Source organism: Protopterus annectens, chromosome 9.part0 (assembly GCF_019279795.1).
Source record: "Protopterus annectens isolate FY-2018-M chromosome 9.part0, PAN1.0, whole genome shotgun sequence".
Classification (NCBI taxonomy): domain Eukaryota; kingdom Metazoa; phylum Chordata; order Ceratodontiformes; family Protopteridae; genus Protopterus; species Protopterus annectens.
Window position 1 is genome coordinate 192,633,633 of NC_056743.1, and position 18,031 is coordinate 192,651,663.

Consider the following 18,031-nt stretch of genomic DNA (forward strand, 5'->3'; position numbering starts at 1 on the left):
CTTGTGGATTGGAAGCTCATCATCATTTATTTATGTTTTTGAATAAAAGAAGGAGTTATTTTATCCAGGACTGAGTTTTGCCTTTGTGGAGATTGAACTGCAGTTGTCGTTGTGCCTGGTTCACTTGTGTTTTTTATCTACTAGATAAGAGAATGGTAAAGATGTTGCCAAAATTGTTAGAGATGGATCAGTATGGCTTTGCGGAGGGGAGGCAAACATTTGGCAACATTAGTAGAGTGATGATGATCCTTAGAGAAGCAGAATGTAAGAAAATACCTCTGCTTTTGGTGAGGCTTGATGCAAAAAAAGAGCATTCAGTAGAGTCAGGTAGAGTGAGTAGAGCAATGGAAACATTAAATTTCTATGCTAGAGTAATAGGGTTAATTAGGAGGATATATGAAGGGTTGGAGGCTAGAATTTAATATGAAAGAGTTCCTATTTGTCAAGCTATGTTTTAACCAAGGAACCGGGCAGGGATGTTCTCTTTCCCTTTATTATTTGCTTTGCATTTAGAGCCATTTGCAATGAATATAAAAGGCTAGTAAATTCAAGGATACATCTGGTATGGTACTCTGGGAAAATTTAGCTTTTTGTATAGGTGATATTATTTTGTACTTGATAAATCCAGAAAAGGGACATTTTAGTGAGACGTGTCGAGACAGTTTTGTGTCTTTTTGGTATGTATAATTAATGAAGATAAAGTAAAAATAAATAAATAATGGGGAAGCGTAAAGTGAAATACTAGCTGTGGTAGAATTTTTATTTGGGTCTGGAACAGAAGCGAATGTTAAAAGGGAGATACTTAGAAGGGCGTAGCAGTCAGTGAAGGTTAGAAAAGATAAGAGAGACTGAAAATGAAGTTTGTAAAGGAGAATCTGGTGCAGATCGGTTTGGCTCCCAAGAATACAGCAAACTCCAGAAATTTAGGATTTTTGCTTGGAAGTGTTTGCATGGGTATTTTTATATCCCAAGAAGACTTCAGAGAATTGTTTCTCAAGTAGATAACAGATGTTTGAGGTGTGATGGGAAAGAGAGAGGTAATTAAGAACATGTTTTGGGGAAAATAGGGAGCTGGCAGATTTTAAAAATTCCATGGAGTACTTTGTCCGAAAGGCTGGGGCGAAAATTACTGCAGTTAAGGAAATTATTATTATATATTATAGAGTATTATAAAGCCATATCAAGTATAATGTTGTTGGCTGCCAAAAACAATTGCTAGGAAATGTAAGTCAAAGTATAAACCATATATAATTGAAGTACTGACTGTTGTAAAGGAGAATAAAGGAACCAAAGTTGTGATCTTTAGATAAATGAAGAAGCAAGTTGCATAGAAATAAATGGAATGTATGGGGACAAAGCATGCAGAATAGTGTTGGTTTATATCAGATTATCGAAAGCTGACACTATCGAAGCACAAAACTTTGAACTTGCAACTTCTAAATTTGACAGCATCGAACGTGGAAAAAAAACACTAAACACCCAAAACAACACAAAAACCAGTCTGTGCAGGGGGGGCAAGCCCCCCTGCACCCCCACACCCCCTCTACTTAAATATACCAACTCCGAGATTGCACTACAGTGCAGTAAAGGTAAATCTTCCCTTCCCACACTCTATGGCAATCTCCGCTTTACGTTTCAATGCTTTCCATTTTCGAGGTTGCAAGTTCAAAGTTTTGAGCTTTGAACTTGTCAGCTTTCGATATTGTGATTTACACCCGAATAATGTTCAGGGACAAGAGTGAGGTTTACAGCAAGGTAGGAACTGAGCAGTGTGTTATGCTGGAGTGAATGATAATGGTTAACAGTATAACACATATGTATATGGTTTATTTTCATTGTAACAAGATAATAAAGACAAAAACAGGCAAGTAAGTTAATGTATTGTGATACTGGGATGCTTGAGTGGGGGGAATGTAAAAATATATTGATTACATTGTATATCAAATAATATTTCTCCCATTTGTATGGAGGTGGATGTCTAGACTAATATATCCTTAATTTAAGCTGCAACTAAAGTTTTTTTAAAGCAAGCGTGTTTGAAAAATAAGAAGAAAATGACAAAAGGTGTGGAAAATGGGTTCTCCTTGTGTCTTCAGAGTTATTCAATATTTTGTCCATTAGCAGATGCTTTCTTTTGGAGACAAGAAGTCTGCAGGTGCAAGGAGGGTAATCATAAAAGGTCTGATCATTGTATTCTGAGTGAAATCTTCAAAGATTCTTTCATGCATTTGCAAAGTTATTAGATGTTTCTTTTCATTGCCAACAGCTTTTACTTTGAGGTCAGCAGTCTGCAGGTGCAAGGAATTAATCAGCGGTCTGAAGACTGCGTACTGAATGAAATGTGCAAGGTACAATGTAATTAACATTTAGCGGTGCAAGCAGTTTAGTGAGAAACTGATGAAGTTTAAAACTGTGGTGTAGAACAGAGCTCATGTTGTAACTTTAAGAAACATTTCCAAGTGTAGGCATGTGTATGTAAATAGTGAGCATGTGCAGGCAGCAGTGCCATTTTGAGAGAACAGACAGAGTGTTAACATGTTTGAGTGCAGTAGTCAGTCTGTTTATAAGTTTAAGTTACTAAGCCTTAATCCTGATGTATTTGCATATAATAAAGCTGCTTGAACCAGACCCACAACTGTCAGTCTGTTTTATCCTGACTGTACAAGTGATATGGTGCCAGAACTGGGATTGAGAGTGTAACTTCTTTAAGCCACGAGGTGCAGAGCTGATGGTGAAGGTATGTTGAGCAGGTTGGGTGATACAGTGCTCAAACAATTAAAAAGGGCCAGAAATGAACTTAGGGTAACAGAAACTTGCACAAATGATTTATTTTGCAAAGAAAATGATACAAAGCATTTGTAAAGCACAAAACACATTATTAATCAAACGAGTAGCACAATCAAACAAAAGGCACGAAATGAATTGTTAATTAAATGAAGTGTTTGAAACCACAATATTTGATAAAATTGTCAGAAATACTTGTATGGGGTTCAGAGTTATCTCCGATTTGCATAATGAGCATGTTTAAAGTAAAACGAGCACAAGAAAAGTATAAGGAACTTAAGAGGTCAGATGGGCATAACGAGTACAGTAAAAGGACAAAAATAAGCTTAGAAAAGCAAGGCGACCGCATGTTTTTTAGTAAACGACCTTATTTTGGCATGAGATACTATTTTGTATTAACCAAAGCCATTCAAAGCTTAACTGTAGTTGTTCGAAGTATCTCAGTGTGTGCAAAGTGTTGGCAGTGTGTGCTTTATTACAGTGCAATTATTTCAGAGTTTACTGTAAAGTACATTTATTTTGCAAAGTGCACTTAAAGCACAGTCGTTTTGAAAAGTTTCTTATGCTGTGTACATTTATTCACAGAGTGCCACCATTTCAAAGTGTTTCTTACACTGTACAGTTATTTCACAAAGTACAACCATTTTCAAAAGTTTCTTGTGCTGTATACAGTTCATTTGCAAAGTGCATTCATTTTGAAGTGTTTCTTACTTTGTCTTGTGCCGCGTACACTTCATTCGCAAAGTGCTGTCATTTCAAAGTGTCTCTTACACTGATAAATGGTGGTTTCTCTAAGTAAAGTGATTTTAAAGTGTGCTATGGAGACTTATTTAGAAAAGTGCAGTTGTTTGAGTCTGTTCTATTGGCCTTAGAAGTTCTGGCATATTTTTCTGACAGACACACACACACACACACATATATATATATATATATATATATATATATATATATATGTATGTGTGTGTGTGTGTGTGTGTGCATGTTCATATATTATTTCAAGCAGCTTCACTGCTGTGTGTTGCTATGGCAGAGGCATTTCGTAGACTCAGTCCACTTATGTTTGATCATAACATTGCAGAGAATTGGAGAGTATTTGAGTAATAATACAATATTTTCATACAAGCAGCTTTTTCTGACAAACATGCACATACAAGGACATTTATTCTGCTTAACTCAGTGGGGTCAGAAGCCACTGAAAGAAAGCATTAATTTGTGCATGCACCAAAAGTATATGCAGAAGAGGGGGAAACTGCCATATTGTTGTACCGGCTGAATCAAGAGAGGACCCTGAGTGATTGAAATGTACATTTAGGGAAATGTGTAACCCTCAGACAAATGTTGCATTAGAGAGGCACCTATTTTATAAAAGAGACCAAAAGCCAGGAGAAACTTTTGCAGCTTATATCACTGACTTAAAAAATAAAGCTAAAATGTGCAGATTTGGTGATTTGAAAGATGAGGTGATAAAGGACAGGCGTGTGTGTTGTGTTAATGCTGCAGTGAGAAAGATTTTTCTTTTTGACAGTGATTTAACACTGAGCAAAGCCATAGAGATTTGTCAAATTCATGAGCTTACAGAAAGGTGCACAAGTATGTTTGCAAGTGATAAGAGCGTGGTTTCAACAGCCTCTAGAGCAAGTGTAGACAGTATGCAGCATGTGACTAGCAGAAACCGGCCTAAGCACATGTCAGCTGCAGCCCTCTCAGGTTTTCTAGAGAGAACCCATAACTTTCCAGCAAGTGCTATGACTATCTCAGTGAAACGGACATGCTCAGTGCAGTGTAAGGGTGAGTCAGCAAAACCCAAGTCAAGTCTTATTGTTCACTGCCGTAGTTGTGGCGCCAGTCATGAGTCTGAAACTGAGAAGTGCTTAGCATTTGGTCAGCAATGCCACAAGTGTAAAAAATGGAACCACTTTCAAACCTTTTATAAATGAAGCAAGCCTCATTCAGTTATTAAGAAAGGTCACTCAAAAAAAGCAAGTTGATCATATAGAAAGCTGCAACCCTACTTTCTATGCAGATGGTTTATCAGTGGTTGGTGAAAAGGTTAATGCAGTATATTTGTTGGCAAAGAATGAAGTGTTTTGTACTGTCCTGATCAATGGTAAATCCACATAGCTCAAAGTAGACACTGGTTCAAAATGTAATGTTATGTCAGCAGAAACATTTGCTAGAGTAAGAGCTGGTGAACAACTTAATTTGGCTAATTGTGCAAAGCTTGTGGCTTATGGAGGTGAAGAGATTCAAACCGAAGGCTCAGTAGTGCTTTCATGGTATTCGGCTGGGAACAGTTACAGCTTGTAATTCTATGTAGTCAGAAGACCTGTGCTGTCATTATTAGGTCTCAGAGAAAGTTTAAGAATAAAACTACTTTCTTTTACCAAAAAAGTCCATCATCTAAGCACATGTCCTAGTTCCAGCTTCACTGATGCTATTGTCTCAGAATATGTTGATGTTTTCGACAACAAGCTAGGCAAACTTCTTGTTGTGTACTCTATGAAAGTAGACCCAGAGGTCAGTCCAGTGCTCAGTCCAGCAAGGAGAGTTCCAGTAGCTATGCAGGACAAAGTCAAGGTCCAGTTAGATAAGATGGTGCAGTAAGGTGTGATTTGTTCAGTCAAAGAACCAAGTGGATGTCTTCCACAGTAGTTGCTCATAAGAAAAGCTCAGATGAAATTAGAGTGTGCATTTGACCCAAGAGACCTCATCATCCTATACATACAGTCGAGGAGGTTGCCAAGTATCACTCTTTTTTTCTGTCTTGGATGAAAAGAGTTCATTTTGGCAAGTAATGCTTGCTTGCAAATCTTCTCTACTGGCTACATTCAGTACTCTGATAGATACAGATTTCTCAGAATGCCTTTTGGAATAATTTCTGCCAGTGAAGTTTGTCAGCACGTAATGGAGCATATTTCTTTGGTTATCCATGTGCTATAATAGTGGATGATTTACTAATTAGAGGTAATCGAGAAGCAGAGCATGGTTGAAACCTTCGGAAAGTTCTGGACAGAGCGCGTGAAGTGAACTTTGAAGCTCAATCCTCTGAAATGTAAATTCAGGCTACCAGAAGTTACTTATGTAAGTCATTTATTTACCAGTACAGGTTTATAGCCAGATGCTTCCAAACAAGCAGCCATTCTTGAGATGCCAGCTCCAGACAATGTCCAAGCCCTACAGTGTTTCCTTGGTATGGTTAACTGTTTGGGCAAGTTTATACCTGCCTTCAGTGAGTTTATTAGCACCTTTAAAAGAGCTGGCATGCAAAATGTTGCCTGGTCATGGTTGGAACAGCAACAAAGAGCATTTGATAATCTCAAACAGCCAATTGCCAGTCCACTTACACTGAGATACTGTGATGTCCGCAACCAATAATTCTTTCCTGGCTTCAAAGTTCAGTCTTGGTGCAGTTATTCTTCAAGAGGGCAGACCAGTTGCATATGCATCTAGAACTCTTTTCCAAACTGAAATGCAGTATGCTCGAATTGAGAATGAACTTTTGGCAATTGTGTTCTCATGTTCAAATTTCTGATTATATTTCCTGTAGAGCTATCCAGATCGAAACTGATCATCAACCTCTAGTCACTATTTAAAGAAGCCTATGCATACAGCTCCAGCAAGACTACAAAGAATGATGCTCAGGTTACAAAAGTACAACTTCAAGATGGTCTATACAAAAGGCAAACTTCTTTATCTGGCTGATACCTTATCCATATCACCAAGAAATACCACAGAACAACTTGATGCAGAAAATTTTGACTTTGGTATCATGGAAGTGTGTAATTTGTCTGCCACAAGACCTGATGAGCTGAGAGATCATACAAAGACAGATCCAGTTTTGCAGAGGCTCAACCACTTCATTAATGTTGGATAGCCATCAGAGCAATCTTGTGTACCGCAAAAAGTACAACCTTATTTTCCTTTTAGAGATAAGATGTTGATGAAAGATGGTATCCTTTTCAAAGGTCCTAAATTATTGTTCCTACTTCCTTACAGCATCAATACATTCAGATTTTGCATCATGGCCACTCAGGTTCTGAAGCTACCAAAAGAATGGCGAGAGAACTAGTATTTTGGCTCTCTCTGTCAAAAGGCATTGATAAAGTGCTTTCATGTTGTTCAGTGTATAGTAGTACTAAACTGCATTTGCAAAAAGAGCCGCTTCAGCTAAGCCAGATTCCTGAACTACCTTGGTCAGCAGTAGCCACTGACATCTTTGAATGGAACAGTCAGTATTACTTAGTGTTGGTAGACTCTTATTTGAACTGGTTTGACATCAGGTTGCTACCTAACCTAACGACTAGTACTGTTGTTACTAATTTGAAATGTCATTTCTCAGTCCATGGTCATCCACACAGTTATTTCTGATAACAGTACCCAGTTTACCAGTCAGTTATTTCAGAAATTTGCAAAAGAGTGGGACTTTATCCATATTACTAGCAGTCCAGAATACCCACAGTCAAATGGCCTGGCTGAACATGCAGTGCAGAGGTCAAAGCATGACCATACCGATGTCTTCTTGAATTTACTTAATCTCAGAAATATACCCAGTGACAACGTACTTGGTTTGCCTGCTCAGAGACCTCTATCTAGGCAAACCAGAACAACCTTGCCTATCAGTTGTAGTTTGTTGGTGCCTAATGCTAAAAACAACAGAACAATTAAAGCCCAACTATTTAAGAAATGTTCCTTTCGGAAGTCCAGCTATGATAAAACGAGCAGATTTCTTCGTCTGTTGATAGGAGACAGAGTGAGGATGCAAATGGTGAAAGGCTTTAATCTAAGTGGGCAAATGAGAGGTATATGTGCCGAGTCAAGAGCCTACTTAGTGGAGTCTAAGGCTATAGAATACCCTGATAAACCGCAGGCATCTTCTTCCAGTGTCTGAATTGATATCACAGCATCGTACCTGGGATGCAAACTCTAGATCTCAGAGCAACCCAGACAATGTTCATATTGAAGAAGATTATGTCCCAGATGTCCCTAAAGTTGAACATTCCTTAAAGACCATTTCTTTTGCTAGATCCAATTCTGATTTTTATGTTACACGATCAGGTTGTATTTCTAGACCTAGTATAAAATGCACAGCAACTTAGACATGACTTTTATATGTGTTTAGTTTTGTATGTTTGCATGTCAAAGAGTTAGTTCTGTATAATTTCATGTCAGAGGATCATTTCTGTATAATTGCATGTCAGTGAATGCTGTCATTTTAGTGCTTGACCTATTTCTCAAAGAGGGAGGATGTGGAACAGAGTGTGTGTTGTAACTTTGAGAAGCATTTCCAAGTGTAGGCACATGCATATAAAATAGTAAGCACATGTGGGCAGCAGTGCCATTTTGAAAGAACAGCAAGAATGTTAGCATGTATGAGTGCAGTAGTCAGTCTGTTTATAAGTTTATTTAAGTTTGTCACTAAGCCTTAATCCTGATGTGTTTATATATAATAAAGCTGCTTGAACCAAACCCACAACTATTCATCTGTTTTATCCTGACCGGACGAGCGACATGTGGGAACTGAATAAGTCATGAACGTAGTTCCCTTCTTTGCACAATTAATACTTTAATGTATTTTCTATAAGTGTACAATGTAGGCTATTAAATGCTCGCAAGTTCACTTTTTTTTTGGTTTGGGGGCTAAAAATTAATGTTTACTGCAAGTATGTGAAGTGTTTTACACATATGAGAGGGGAGTAGAGATAAGAAAAGAACAGAGAGCAGTCACAGTGGGAACACAAGCTTTTACATGCATTTTAGTGTGAGTAACCTTAATTTTAGAATAGGTAATGCGTGGGCACAGCTGTTGATTTGAGGCAGTTGCTGCTATCTAGAGGGGTAAATTTTGTTTTTGAAAAATATACATATTTATGTGTTTGTTGCAAGATAAAAAGGAATGGAGTTTGGTAATCTGTTTAGCTTTTGTGTTTGTTTTATTGAAGTAAAAAATCTTGGGAAATATGTGACATGGCTTTAAATGGAGGTGAGAAGAAGCAACATAAGAGATCAGTCTGCCATGTAAGGTAAACGCTGGAATATACAGTCAGAAGAACTGTAATGTATAATAGTTGAGAGTAACAAATTATAATGGCTACTCTGTCAATACTAAAGTAGAAGGTGAATGACCTTACCAGGTATATTCAAGTAGCAGAGTAATTTTGAATATAGTCCATTAGAAAAGGTTTGGTTCTGTAGAGAAAATCAAGTTTTAATGAGTTTTTGTGATTACTTATTGAGTATGTAGATCAAATTTTAGGTTTTTATCAAAAGTCAAGACCTAGAAGTTCAGTGTGTGACACTGTTGTGATGATGGTGCAGTTTGAGAATGAGGGAAACATTACTTTTAGTTATAGTATTAGTTTTGGAAGTAATTAGCGTGAATTTGGTTTTGTTGGGATTAAGAAGCAGGTTTGAGACTTTTAGCGAGCTTTTTTAGCAATACTGAGTAATGGGTGGTATACAGTTCAAGTAATGTTTTGATTGAGCATGTATTGGCAACAAAGCTGAAATGTGGCTGCTTTGGTGCTTGTGGTTGCACCAAGCAGTCATGAAGTCTTCATTGTTTTCCTGGGTAGTTTATTGATAATCTTGTTAAATTCCTTTTATACCACCTAAATTTGGTCATTTCTACCGTATAAGTGGCCGTCTTATTTGACACTACTCTGGCAACCAAATTACTATGCAGTAATAAATTGAAAAAGGAAAGCAATAAAATAAAAAAAAAAAGGAATGGAGAGTAGATGCGTATCTAAATTTCTAGACTATGAGTTTTTGTTAACCAGCCCTATATCCTCTTCCAAATTACCATACTTATGCATTGCATGTCTTTCACCAGAAAAGACGACATTGAGTGGTTTAATGTGTCACAAACTATCTGTTCCACAAACCAATTTGTCCTGTTATATCTATTTTTGTGATGCTAGTTCCATTTAGAACCCTGTATATTTAAAGTGTACTGCCAGTTGCAAGGCCAAAAAATAAACAAGTATTCATCCCTGTAGTTATAGACTAGAATTAGATCTAGCCATATTAGGACAAGGAGAGCATTCTCCCTGAGGCTGGTTGCATAATCAGATGATTCCAGGCCAGCTATTCCCTTTGTCCATTTCCTTTGAACCCTTTTAATCTGATTGGTCAAGTAAGATTTACAAGAGGACCACTAGGGGTCAGCAAATTTTAGAACAGACGCAACAAATGGCATAATAGAATCCTCACAAAAGGGCATCTGTTCTAAAATGTCAGCAAAATTGCTCTTGGGTTTTCTGTTTGAGACCTGAATGTTAGATGTTTCTCTCTTAATATGCCCATAATAAAAAATAAGATGTATCTAGTTTGTCATCTAACAATAAGTAGTTGGTGTATTCCAGGTAAACATGACTTTTCAGTGTTTGGTGTAACACTTGTAACTCGTATGTAAACAGATTTTGTCTGTATGTTTTAGATATCCTTACTGTATGTAAGAATTAGACTGGCTATGTTTGTGGAAATTTGTTTTACCTGTCATTGAAAGTTATCTTTTATCTGTATAACAGCCTGGCAGCAGCACGATGTACAAGAGCTTTGTCGAGTCATGTTTGATGCATTGGAACAGAAGTGGAGGCAAACTGAGCAGGTACATAAAACAGTAGAATTGCATACATTTTCTTTTAATTGTTTGGCTAAATGTGGTGTCACAGTCCTGTAGATAGGTACTGCAATTAATTGAAACATTGCCTTTGGAAAACTCTGCAACTGCTTGAAGTAGGCAGAATGCAGTCTTTTTGGAACTTTCTGTATGGTTTCTAAAGAGTATTCTATGAACAGTGTAACAAATAGATTCTTTTGTCTTTTCTCTCTCTCTCTCTCTAAATGATATTTTCTATGACCATTATGTATACCCCCCCCCCAAATGTTTGATGACTGTTTCTACTGCATGTGTTGTGCTTAAGCTGCTTACTTGTCTTCTGCTTGACATTCCTTAACCATTAATCAGTCTGTACTGTTTAACATCACAACTGTTTTTTTTCCAGCCCTTATACTTTTCTCAGTCAGTAAAATACCAGCAATTTGTATTTTAATAGTATTGTCACTATACTACTTTTGTACTTAAAAATAAAGTTGCCTACATTTTTAGGTTTTTTTCATTTAAGGTCAGTTGTGTGTTCCCCAGAAAATGTTAGCTTTAAGTGTGACTTTATTATAACAAATATAAACTCAAGCTTACACACTGAAATAATCTCCATGTTAGACATGCTCCTCCCACGTTTTTTGGTCTGTAGAGCATCTTCTGTATAGCGACATGCGAGAATGGGCGTTCCTTCGTTGAAGGTTGTGCGTTAGGCCCGGCAAGCCAGTACGTAAAAATCTACTGCCAATCATTAGCGGACCGGAGTTCCGCTGTGGCGACCCCTAACCGGGAAAAGCCGAAAGACGCGAACAATCCAATTATCTCATTGCTAGTATGGACTCTTAACTTTTCTACAGCAGACTCGGTCCAAAACCAGGGTTTACAATGTTCTTTTTGCTATTACAGTAACTTAATTATTTCATTCATCATATTCACACCATTTGGCTACTATCCTTCCTTCTCACTGACTACATTTCTATCATCTCATATTTGAAGTTGTTCCATTATGTGTTATGTATTTATTTTTTTAAGGATAAAAAATTTTTATCCCGACCATTCCATTTTTTTTACTATGTAGTGTACTGGTGTTATACTTAAATATTTCATCTTTGTTTGCCTGATTCTACCACAATCTGCTTTCTTTGATCTTCTCTGAAATTGGATCTACTTGCAATTCTGCTTTGATGTCCTCATTTCTTTGTCTGTCCCACAGTGTGCATCCTGCTAACCATCTCAGGAACTTCATCACATTCACTGTTAGCTTTTCCAGCTGCGCTGCCTTTACTCCCCACATTTCTGTAATAAGCAGTAGTACTGGCTGCACCATTGCACTATTTTGTACACTTTCATTTTCATTTTCTTTGGCATTCTTCTATTATACACTAACCCTGACACTCTGTGCCAGTTGGCTGCAGCCCCTCTGATTCTATCTTTGACCTCATCATTCAGACTTCTATTTTCCTCTACCACCCCTCCCAGATACTTGAAGCTGTTAATCTGTTCCACTGTTTTCCTTTCTGTCTCAATTCATTTTTTTTTTACTTCCCCCATTTGCAGCTATTACAACTGTCTTACCTGTAGTCAGTTTAATCCCATGTGCCTTCAGTTTTGCATTAAATTCCATTCCCCTAAACTTTGCTGAAGTTCTTGCTTAGAGTAAGCCTGTAATACCACATCATCTGCATATAGAACTTTGTTGTTCTGCCCCCTCCAGCCTCTTTGCTGATGCAGTCTATCACCAGTATAAATGGCAGTGAGCTCAGAGCTGAACCCTGATGCACAGACGCTCACAGTGGGTGCCCCTCTGTGAGCCAGAACATTGTTCATGTTTGAGTCATTGGGTCCTTGTACGTAGCCTGCACTAATTCTACCAATGTTTCTGGGACTTTGAAACAGTGCAAGGCTGACCAAGTCAGCTTGCTTGGGACCTTGTCCTATACCTTCTCCAAGTTTAGGAATGCTCTATCAGACTGTTGGTAACTATCTGCCTCACTACAAACATCTGGTTGGTTGTGCTGCATCCTAATCTGAATCTGAACTGTTCCTCCACCATCTTGCATTCTAGTACTCTGCATATTCATTTATCAGTCACCTTTGCCAGAACTTTCATTCAGTGTAACAGGAGTTTGATACCTCTGAACTGCCCACAGTTGTGGACATCTCCTTTGTTCTTGTACACTTGCACTAATATGCTTATTCTGCAGTCACCTGGGATGCTGCTTTCTCTCCATACTGCTATGGGTAGCTTTAGCAGTCATTTCTTCCCATCTAACCCAACATCTTGATCATATATGCTGTGACTTCATCTGAGCCTGCTGCTTTCCCTGACTTCATTTTTCTTTGTGATGTTCTTTCTTCTTCAAAGGTGGGCTTCTCCTCATCTGTCGTTTTTTTTTTTTTTTTTTTTTAAACAAGATACATCTTTGTTAAATTATCACGTATGACTTAGGGAGTCATACATTTATATGAATGAAAACAAACCATATTGACATAATCTTAGATGCAAACATTATGAATCACAAATTAATCAACAAGCCAAAGAAAAACCAAACCAACTCAAACACAAACTGCAGAAATGGAGAGTGACTGGTCCAAGTAATGAAGCAGAGCAGAAAATTTTAATACCAACACAAATGTAAAATAATGATAAAATAAGCATTTTCATTCCACTAATACAGAATTTTTGTATTACTAGAATGAAAGTACTTATTTTATTGTTATTTTACATTTGTGTTGGTATTAAAATTGTCTGCTTCATTATAATTCACAAACAATATTGACATAGTTGTAGTTGCAAACATTATACATCACTTATAATCTATCCAGTCATTGTCAGTCAAACATTACATTGCTCATTCAAATCCTACCTTCTTTTAAACCTCTTTCCTTCTCTGCATGTATTGTTCCCACAATTCCCATTTTTTTCCTAAGTAATTTGTTCCTATCCTTTTCTAAAGATCCCAATTCCAGTTGTTTTCTCTCTGTTACAATATTCAGTACTTCCAAGTAAAGTTGTTTTTGACTTTGATTTTCATTTTCTAGTAATTGTTTTTTTTGTTGGCAGCCACTATATTTAGACTCAGCAAGGCCTTACTGTGTCAGTTATGATTCTGTGTCGTAGCTCAAAAAAGTAATTTCCTTAGTTACACCAACTTGCTCACCCAGTATCTCTGCCAGAGCAGTCTGCAGGGAATCTGTAAAGTCCGCAAAGTCTTTACATTCCCAAAAATATGTTCCCAGTTACCTTTCTTCTCCAGCACACCTCCAACATTTGCTGTCTTCCTGATGAAAAAAGTCTTTGGAGTCTACTTTGCGTATAAAAATACCGATATAAACACTTCCAAGCAAACATCCTAAATCTTCTAGACTTAATTGCATATTAGGAAACTTAAATATATACCCCATTGTTTCTTTGTGATTTGCTTATCCAGTTTCTCTTCTCAATCCTTTCTAAACTCGTTTGATTGATCCTTGTAGTGATCATGCAATATTTTGTATGCTCTATTAATTATTCCTTTTTTAACAGCAACTTCTGTTCTAGATTCTACTTAAAACTGTACCAGTGCTGGTCTTTTGCATAAGATCCCCCTATTTCTTTCTCTTTGCGTATACTCTGATATCAGTCCTTGATAAGGGAAGGCATTCTCTCTCCTGCAGTCCAAATAAATTCTTGACATCTTCCCATTCTGTTACCTTTCTCTGTCTTAATTATTTGCTCCCAATACTTTAGTTCTTTTACCAGTTTTCTCCAATAAATTCCAGCCCCGTCTTGGCTATTGTCTGTATCCCTAATTGCAGTCATCCATATTGGCAGAATCTCCTTTCTCCATTCCCGTGTTGGCTTAGTTCTTAGAATACTTTCTGCTAATTTGTGAATATAGTATTCTGCATGGTTATTGTTCTTTTCCTTAATGATCTGCATCCAAAATCACAGTCTCTCTGTTTCTTGAGCTCCCCTGTTTCATCATTTTCCCTTTCCACGCTGAATTATAGGTTTTTGCTTGTGGTATGTGTAGGAGCCTTAACTGTGTAGCTCTCAAATACCCATTCACATTGGGAAATCTCAAACAACCTCGTTCAATTGGAAGAATCATCTTATCCCACTTGACTCTTGCCATCTTCCATTTCCAGGTAAAATCCTTCAGCTCTTTATTAATTGATATCCACAGCTTTTTCTCTGCTTGATAAAAATGTGCCTGACCTGTGTATAAAACTAAAGGGACTAAAAACATTTTAACTTCGTATATCTGGCTATCCATATTCATATAGCAGAGCTTCCAATTTCTCAGTTTTTGTATTATCTTTTGTTTATTCTCTTCCCACATATCCTCAGCTGCCACACCAGAATCCTTTTTAATCCATACTCCTAAGAACTTCATTTTATCGTATCCTCATAAATATGGGTATTAGTGAAAAAATTTGTGTGTGGGTATGTATTTTACAGCTATTGTCTTTATTTTAGCTTCATTAATTTTATATCCTGAAAAAATTTGAAACTGCCTAAAAATGTTCCACAACACTGAAATGTCCTTTTCTGGTTTTATCAGGTATGAAATAATATTTGCAAATAGAGCCAGCTTTTCTTGACTACCATATCAATTATATCTTGAATTTATGAGTCTCTCTTCTTTGCCAGTGGTTCTAAATATAATGAAGATAACAAAGGGGGAGAGAGGTTACCCCTGCCAAGTCACAATGCTTAAACAGAAATTGTCAGAGAGGAGCCCTCCCTCTTTAATTTTCACCTCCAATCCCTCTTATCTTCTCCTATTATCAAGGATTGCAAATGCTTCCATTGACCTGCTCATAAACTCCCAGCTTTCTCTGCATCCAAAGCCACTAACAACAGTGGTATTTTCTTACATTCAGCTTCCCTCTGGATCATCAATGTTCTGTTAATGTTGTCAAAGGCTCCCCTCCACAAAACCACATTGATTCGTGTCTGTCAGTTTTGGAATCACCTTTGCCATTCTTTTTGCCATTGTAGAGATAAACACTTTATTATCATGGTTTAGGATTGAACTGGGCCTGTATGAAGCTGGATCTGATGGGTCTTTACCCTCTTTGGGTATCGCAGCCACCACTGCTTTCTTCCAGGATGTTGGTGTTTCTCCTCCCTTAAAATACTGTTAAACAAAACCTTCCAGATCTTTATCAGTTTTTTCCATCCTAGCTTCCAGACTTCCATAGGAATACCATCTGTTCCTGGGGACGTTTGTGTTGATTGGTTATATAGCACTGTTTTTGTCTTATCTCCACCTATCCTCACTGTTGGTAATTGAGCCTTATCTACCTGTAACCTTGGCATATTTAATTCTTCAGTAAACGTTTCCATTTATACCTTTTCTGCATCTCCATTTTTTGCTTTATACAGACTTTCATAAAATTTCCAAAATATTTCTAGTACTTTACAAGAATCTCTTGTTACCATACTTGTTATAGGCTCCCTAAGCTTGGCGACAACCCTTTCTATTTTCTGTTGCCTGAGTTGTTGCACTTAAAGTTTTTGTGCTCTGGCATTGTAAAAAAACAGATGTTTAACAGCAGTCTTTTTAAAATCATGCATATTGTTGAGGTCATCCTTTATTTTCTGCTTAGCATTCTGCAATTGCTTCTCTTCGTGTTCTGTGAGGTTCCCCCTGTTCTGCAATACTTTAACATTTGTCAGTCCCCCTAAATACTTCTTGTTGTGTGTTAACCACACCTCTTTCTTTTATTTCTATCCTGTTTTTAAACTTCACTTTAATTTTAGCCCACTGCCTAGCTATATTTTCATAAGGTATTTCTGTCTTCTCTGATAACTCGCGAATAATTTCCACTACCATTCCTTACCTTTCTTAAATGTCTCTCTTTTCATCAGATAGGTGGGAAAGTCCCAGTTCTTCATTTTTATTTCATTATCCTGTGTTTTTATTTTAGTTATTATTAGCACATGATTCCGCGGTGGTGCAGCAGTAGCGTTGTTGCCTCACAGCAAGAGGTTCTCCCGTTCGATTCTCGGCTGGAGTGTGTGGAGTGCCTTCTGTGTGGAGTCTGCATGTCCTCCCCATGGTTGGGTGGGCGTTCGAAAGACATGCGTAAATGGGCGTGCCTTAGGTGAAGGTTGAACGTCGAGCTGGCACCTCGGCGTTCATGAAAATCTACTGCCAATCATTAGCGGACCGGAGTTCCACTGTGGCGACCCCTAACCGGGAAAAGCCGAAAGGCAACAACAACATTAGCACATGATCTGAATTGGATATTGGATGTGTATCAGAACTTTCAGCTAAATGCACATGTTCCTGTGGAAATGTAAATTCTATCTAGCCTAAGCACAATTTTTTTTATATTCTGGAATAATATGTACATTTCCTCCAAACTCCTACTACTGAATTCACATCTTCCATGCCAAATATTTTCATAAATTTCTTCAAAAATCTACCTTCTTTTGTTATATTTTCCCTTCTGGGCCCCCCGTCATCTTTCCTGTTGCAAATCAAATTCCAGTCCCTGCTGAAAACTGTTAATTTCTCCCAGAATGCTCTTAATCTCCCATTGTAGCAGTTTTAGGTGGAATATAAATACATGCCAGTGTAATCCTCCTTCCTCTTCCCTTGCCAGTAGCCCCTTAGTATAACATGTCTACCATTATTATCTTTATCTTCATATATCACTATTGGAGTCCCTATTGCAATTAATATTAGTACTCCTCCTTTCCTTTGTCCCAGGTATTCCACTGAATAACATCCTGAAAACCTTTTTTTATCAAATTCACATGCTCATTTCATTCCAAGTGTGTCTTCTGTAGCATAGCTATTTGCACTCTATATTTTTTAATGCAGTTTGTACTTTCTTTTTTGCGTATATCTCTTGAGACCATTAACATTTAAAGATAGTATTGAAACGGTCTTTATGTTGAAGTTGTTATTCCCATCTTTTTATTTATTTTTTTGTTAAATATCTAATTCCAGGTTTTGTGTTATATGCGCACACTAATGTTTGTCAGGTTGACCTTTTATACAGTTGTTTTTTGTCATAGCCATTTCAGCCTATGTCACATCTTACAAAACCTTTTGTTTTATTGAAAGCCATCAAACAAAAAAACAAAACAAAAAAAAAAAACAAATGCACCCCTATACAAAAAATCTTTTACCTTAAAAAAACTGTGTACATCTTCAAATATTGAAGTTTTACCTTCCTAGTAAGAACAGTTGTCCCAAACTGACAGCCTCACACACACACACACACACACACACACTTGAGGTAACCTAAAAGGGAGGTTATCCATGCTAAGACACATTGTACAGCCTGTGCTTCTACTAAGTGCTGTCTGGTTTTGTCTTATCTTTATTGCTGTCCCAGAATGAGAAAACACTTGAATGCTTTCACAAACCATTATCTCTTAGTCATTGAAAGAAAACTATTAAAAGAAAGTAGTATCTTGTTTTTGTTGCTGTCTATCAGATTGTCTCCATGGAGGCATGAGAACCAGATACATAGTTATTTCTGCAAATATTTTATTTATTTATTCATTTGCTAGAGGAAAACTTTATCATCTTCCCTGTTATTTTTTAATTTATTTGCTTTTTCTTAAAACTTACTTACTAGATAAAGCCAAGAGCCATAATCCATTCATTCCCCTATGCAAAAATGAGAAAAAGCACA

At 37.2% G+C, this 18,031-nt stretch overlaps 1 protein-coding gene across 1 annotated transcript in view; it reads left to right on the top strand.

The window, feature by feature from the left end:
- The window catches only part of USP47 (ubiquitin specific peptidase 47), a 3,572,488-nt gene that overhangs the window by 1,158,794 nt on the left and 2,395,663 nt on the right, over positions 1 to 18,031 (top strand). Inside the window, exon 11 of the mRNA XM_044082726.1 lies at positions 10,314 to 10,393. Within this exon, the coding sequence (XP_043938661.1) occupies positions 10,314 to 10,393 (80 nt within the window). The remainder of the gene's footprint in view (positions 1 to 10,313; positions 10,394 to 18,031) is intronic.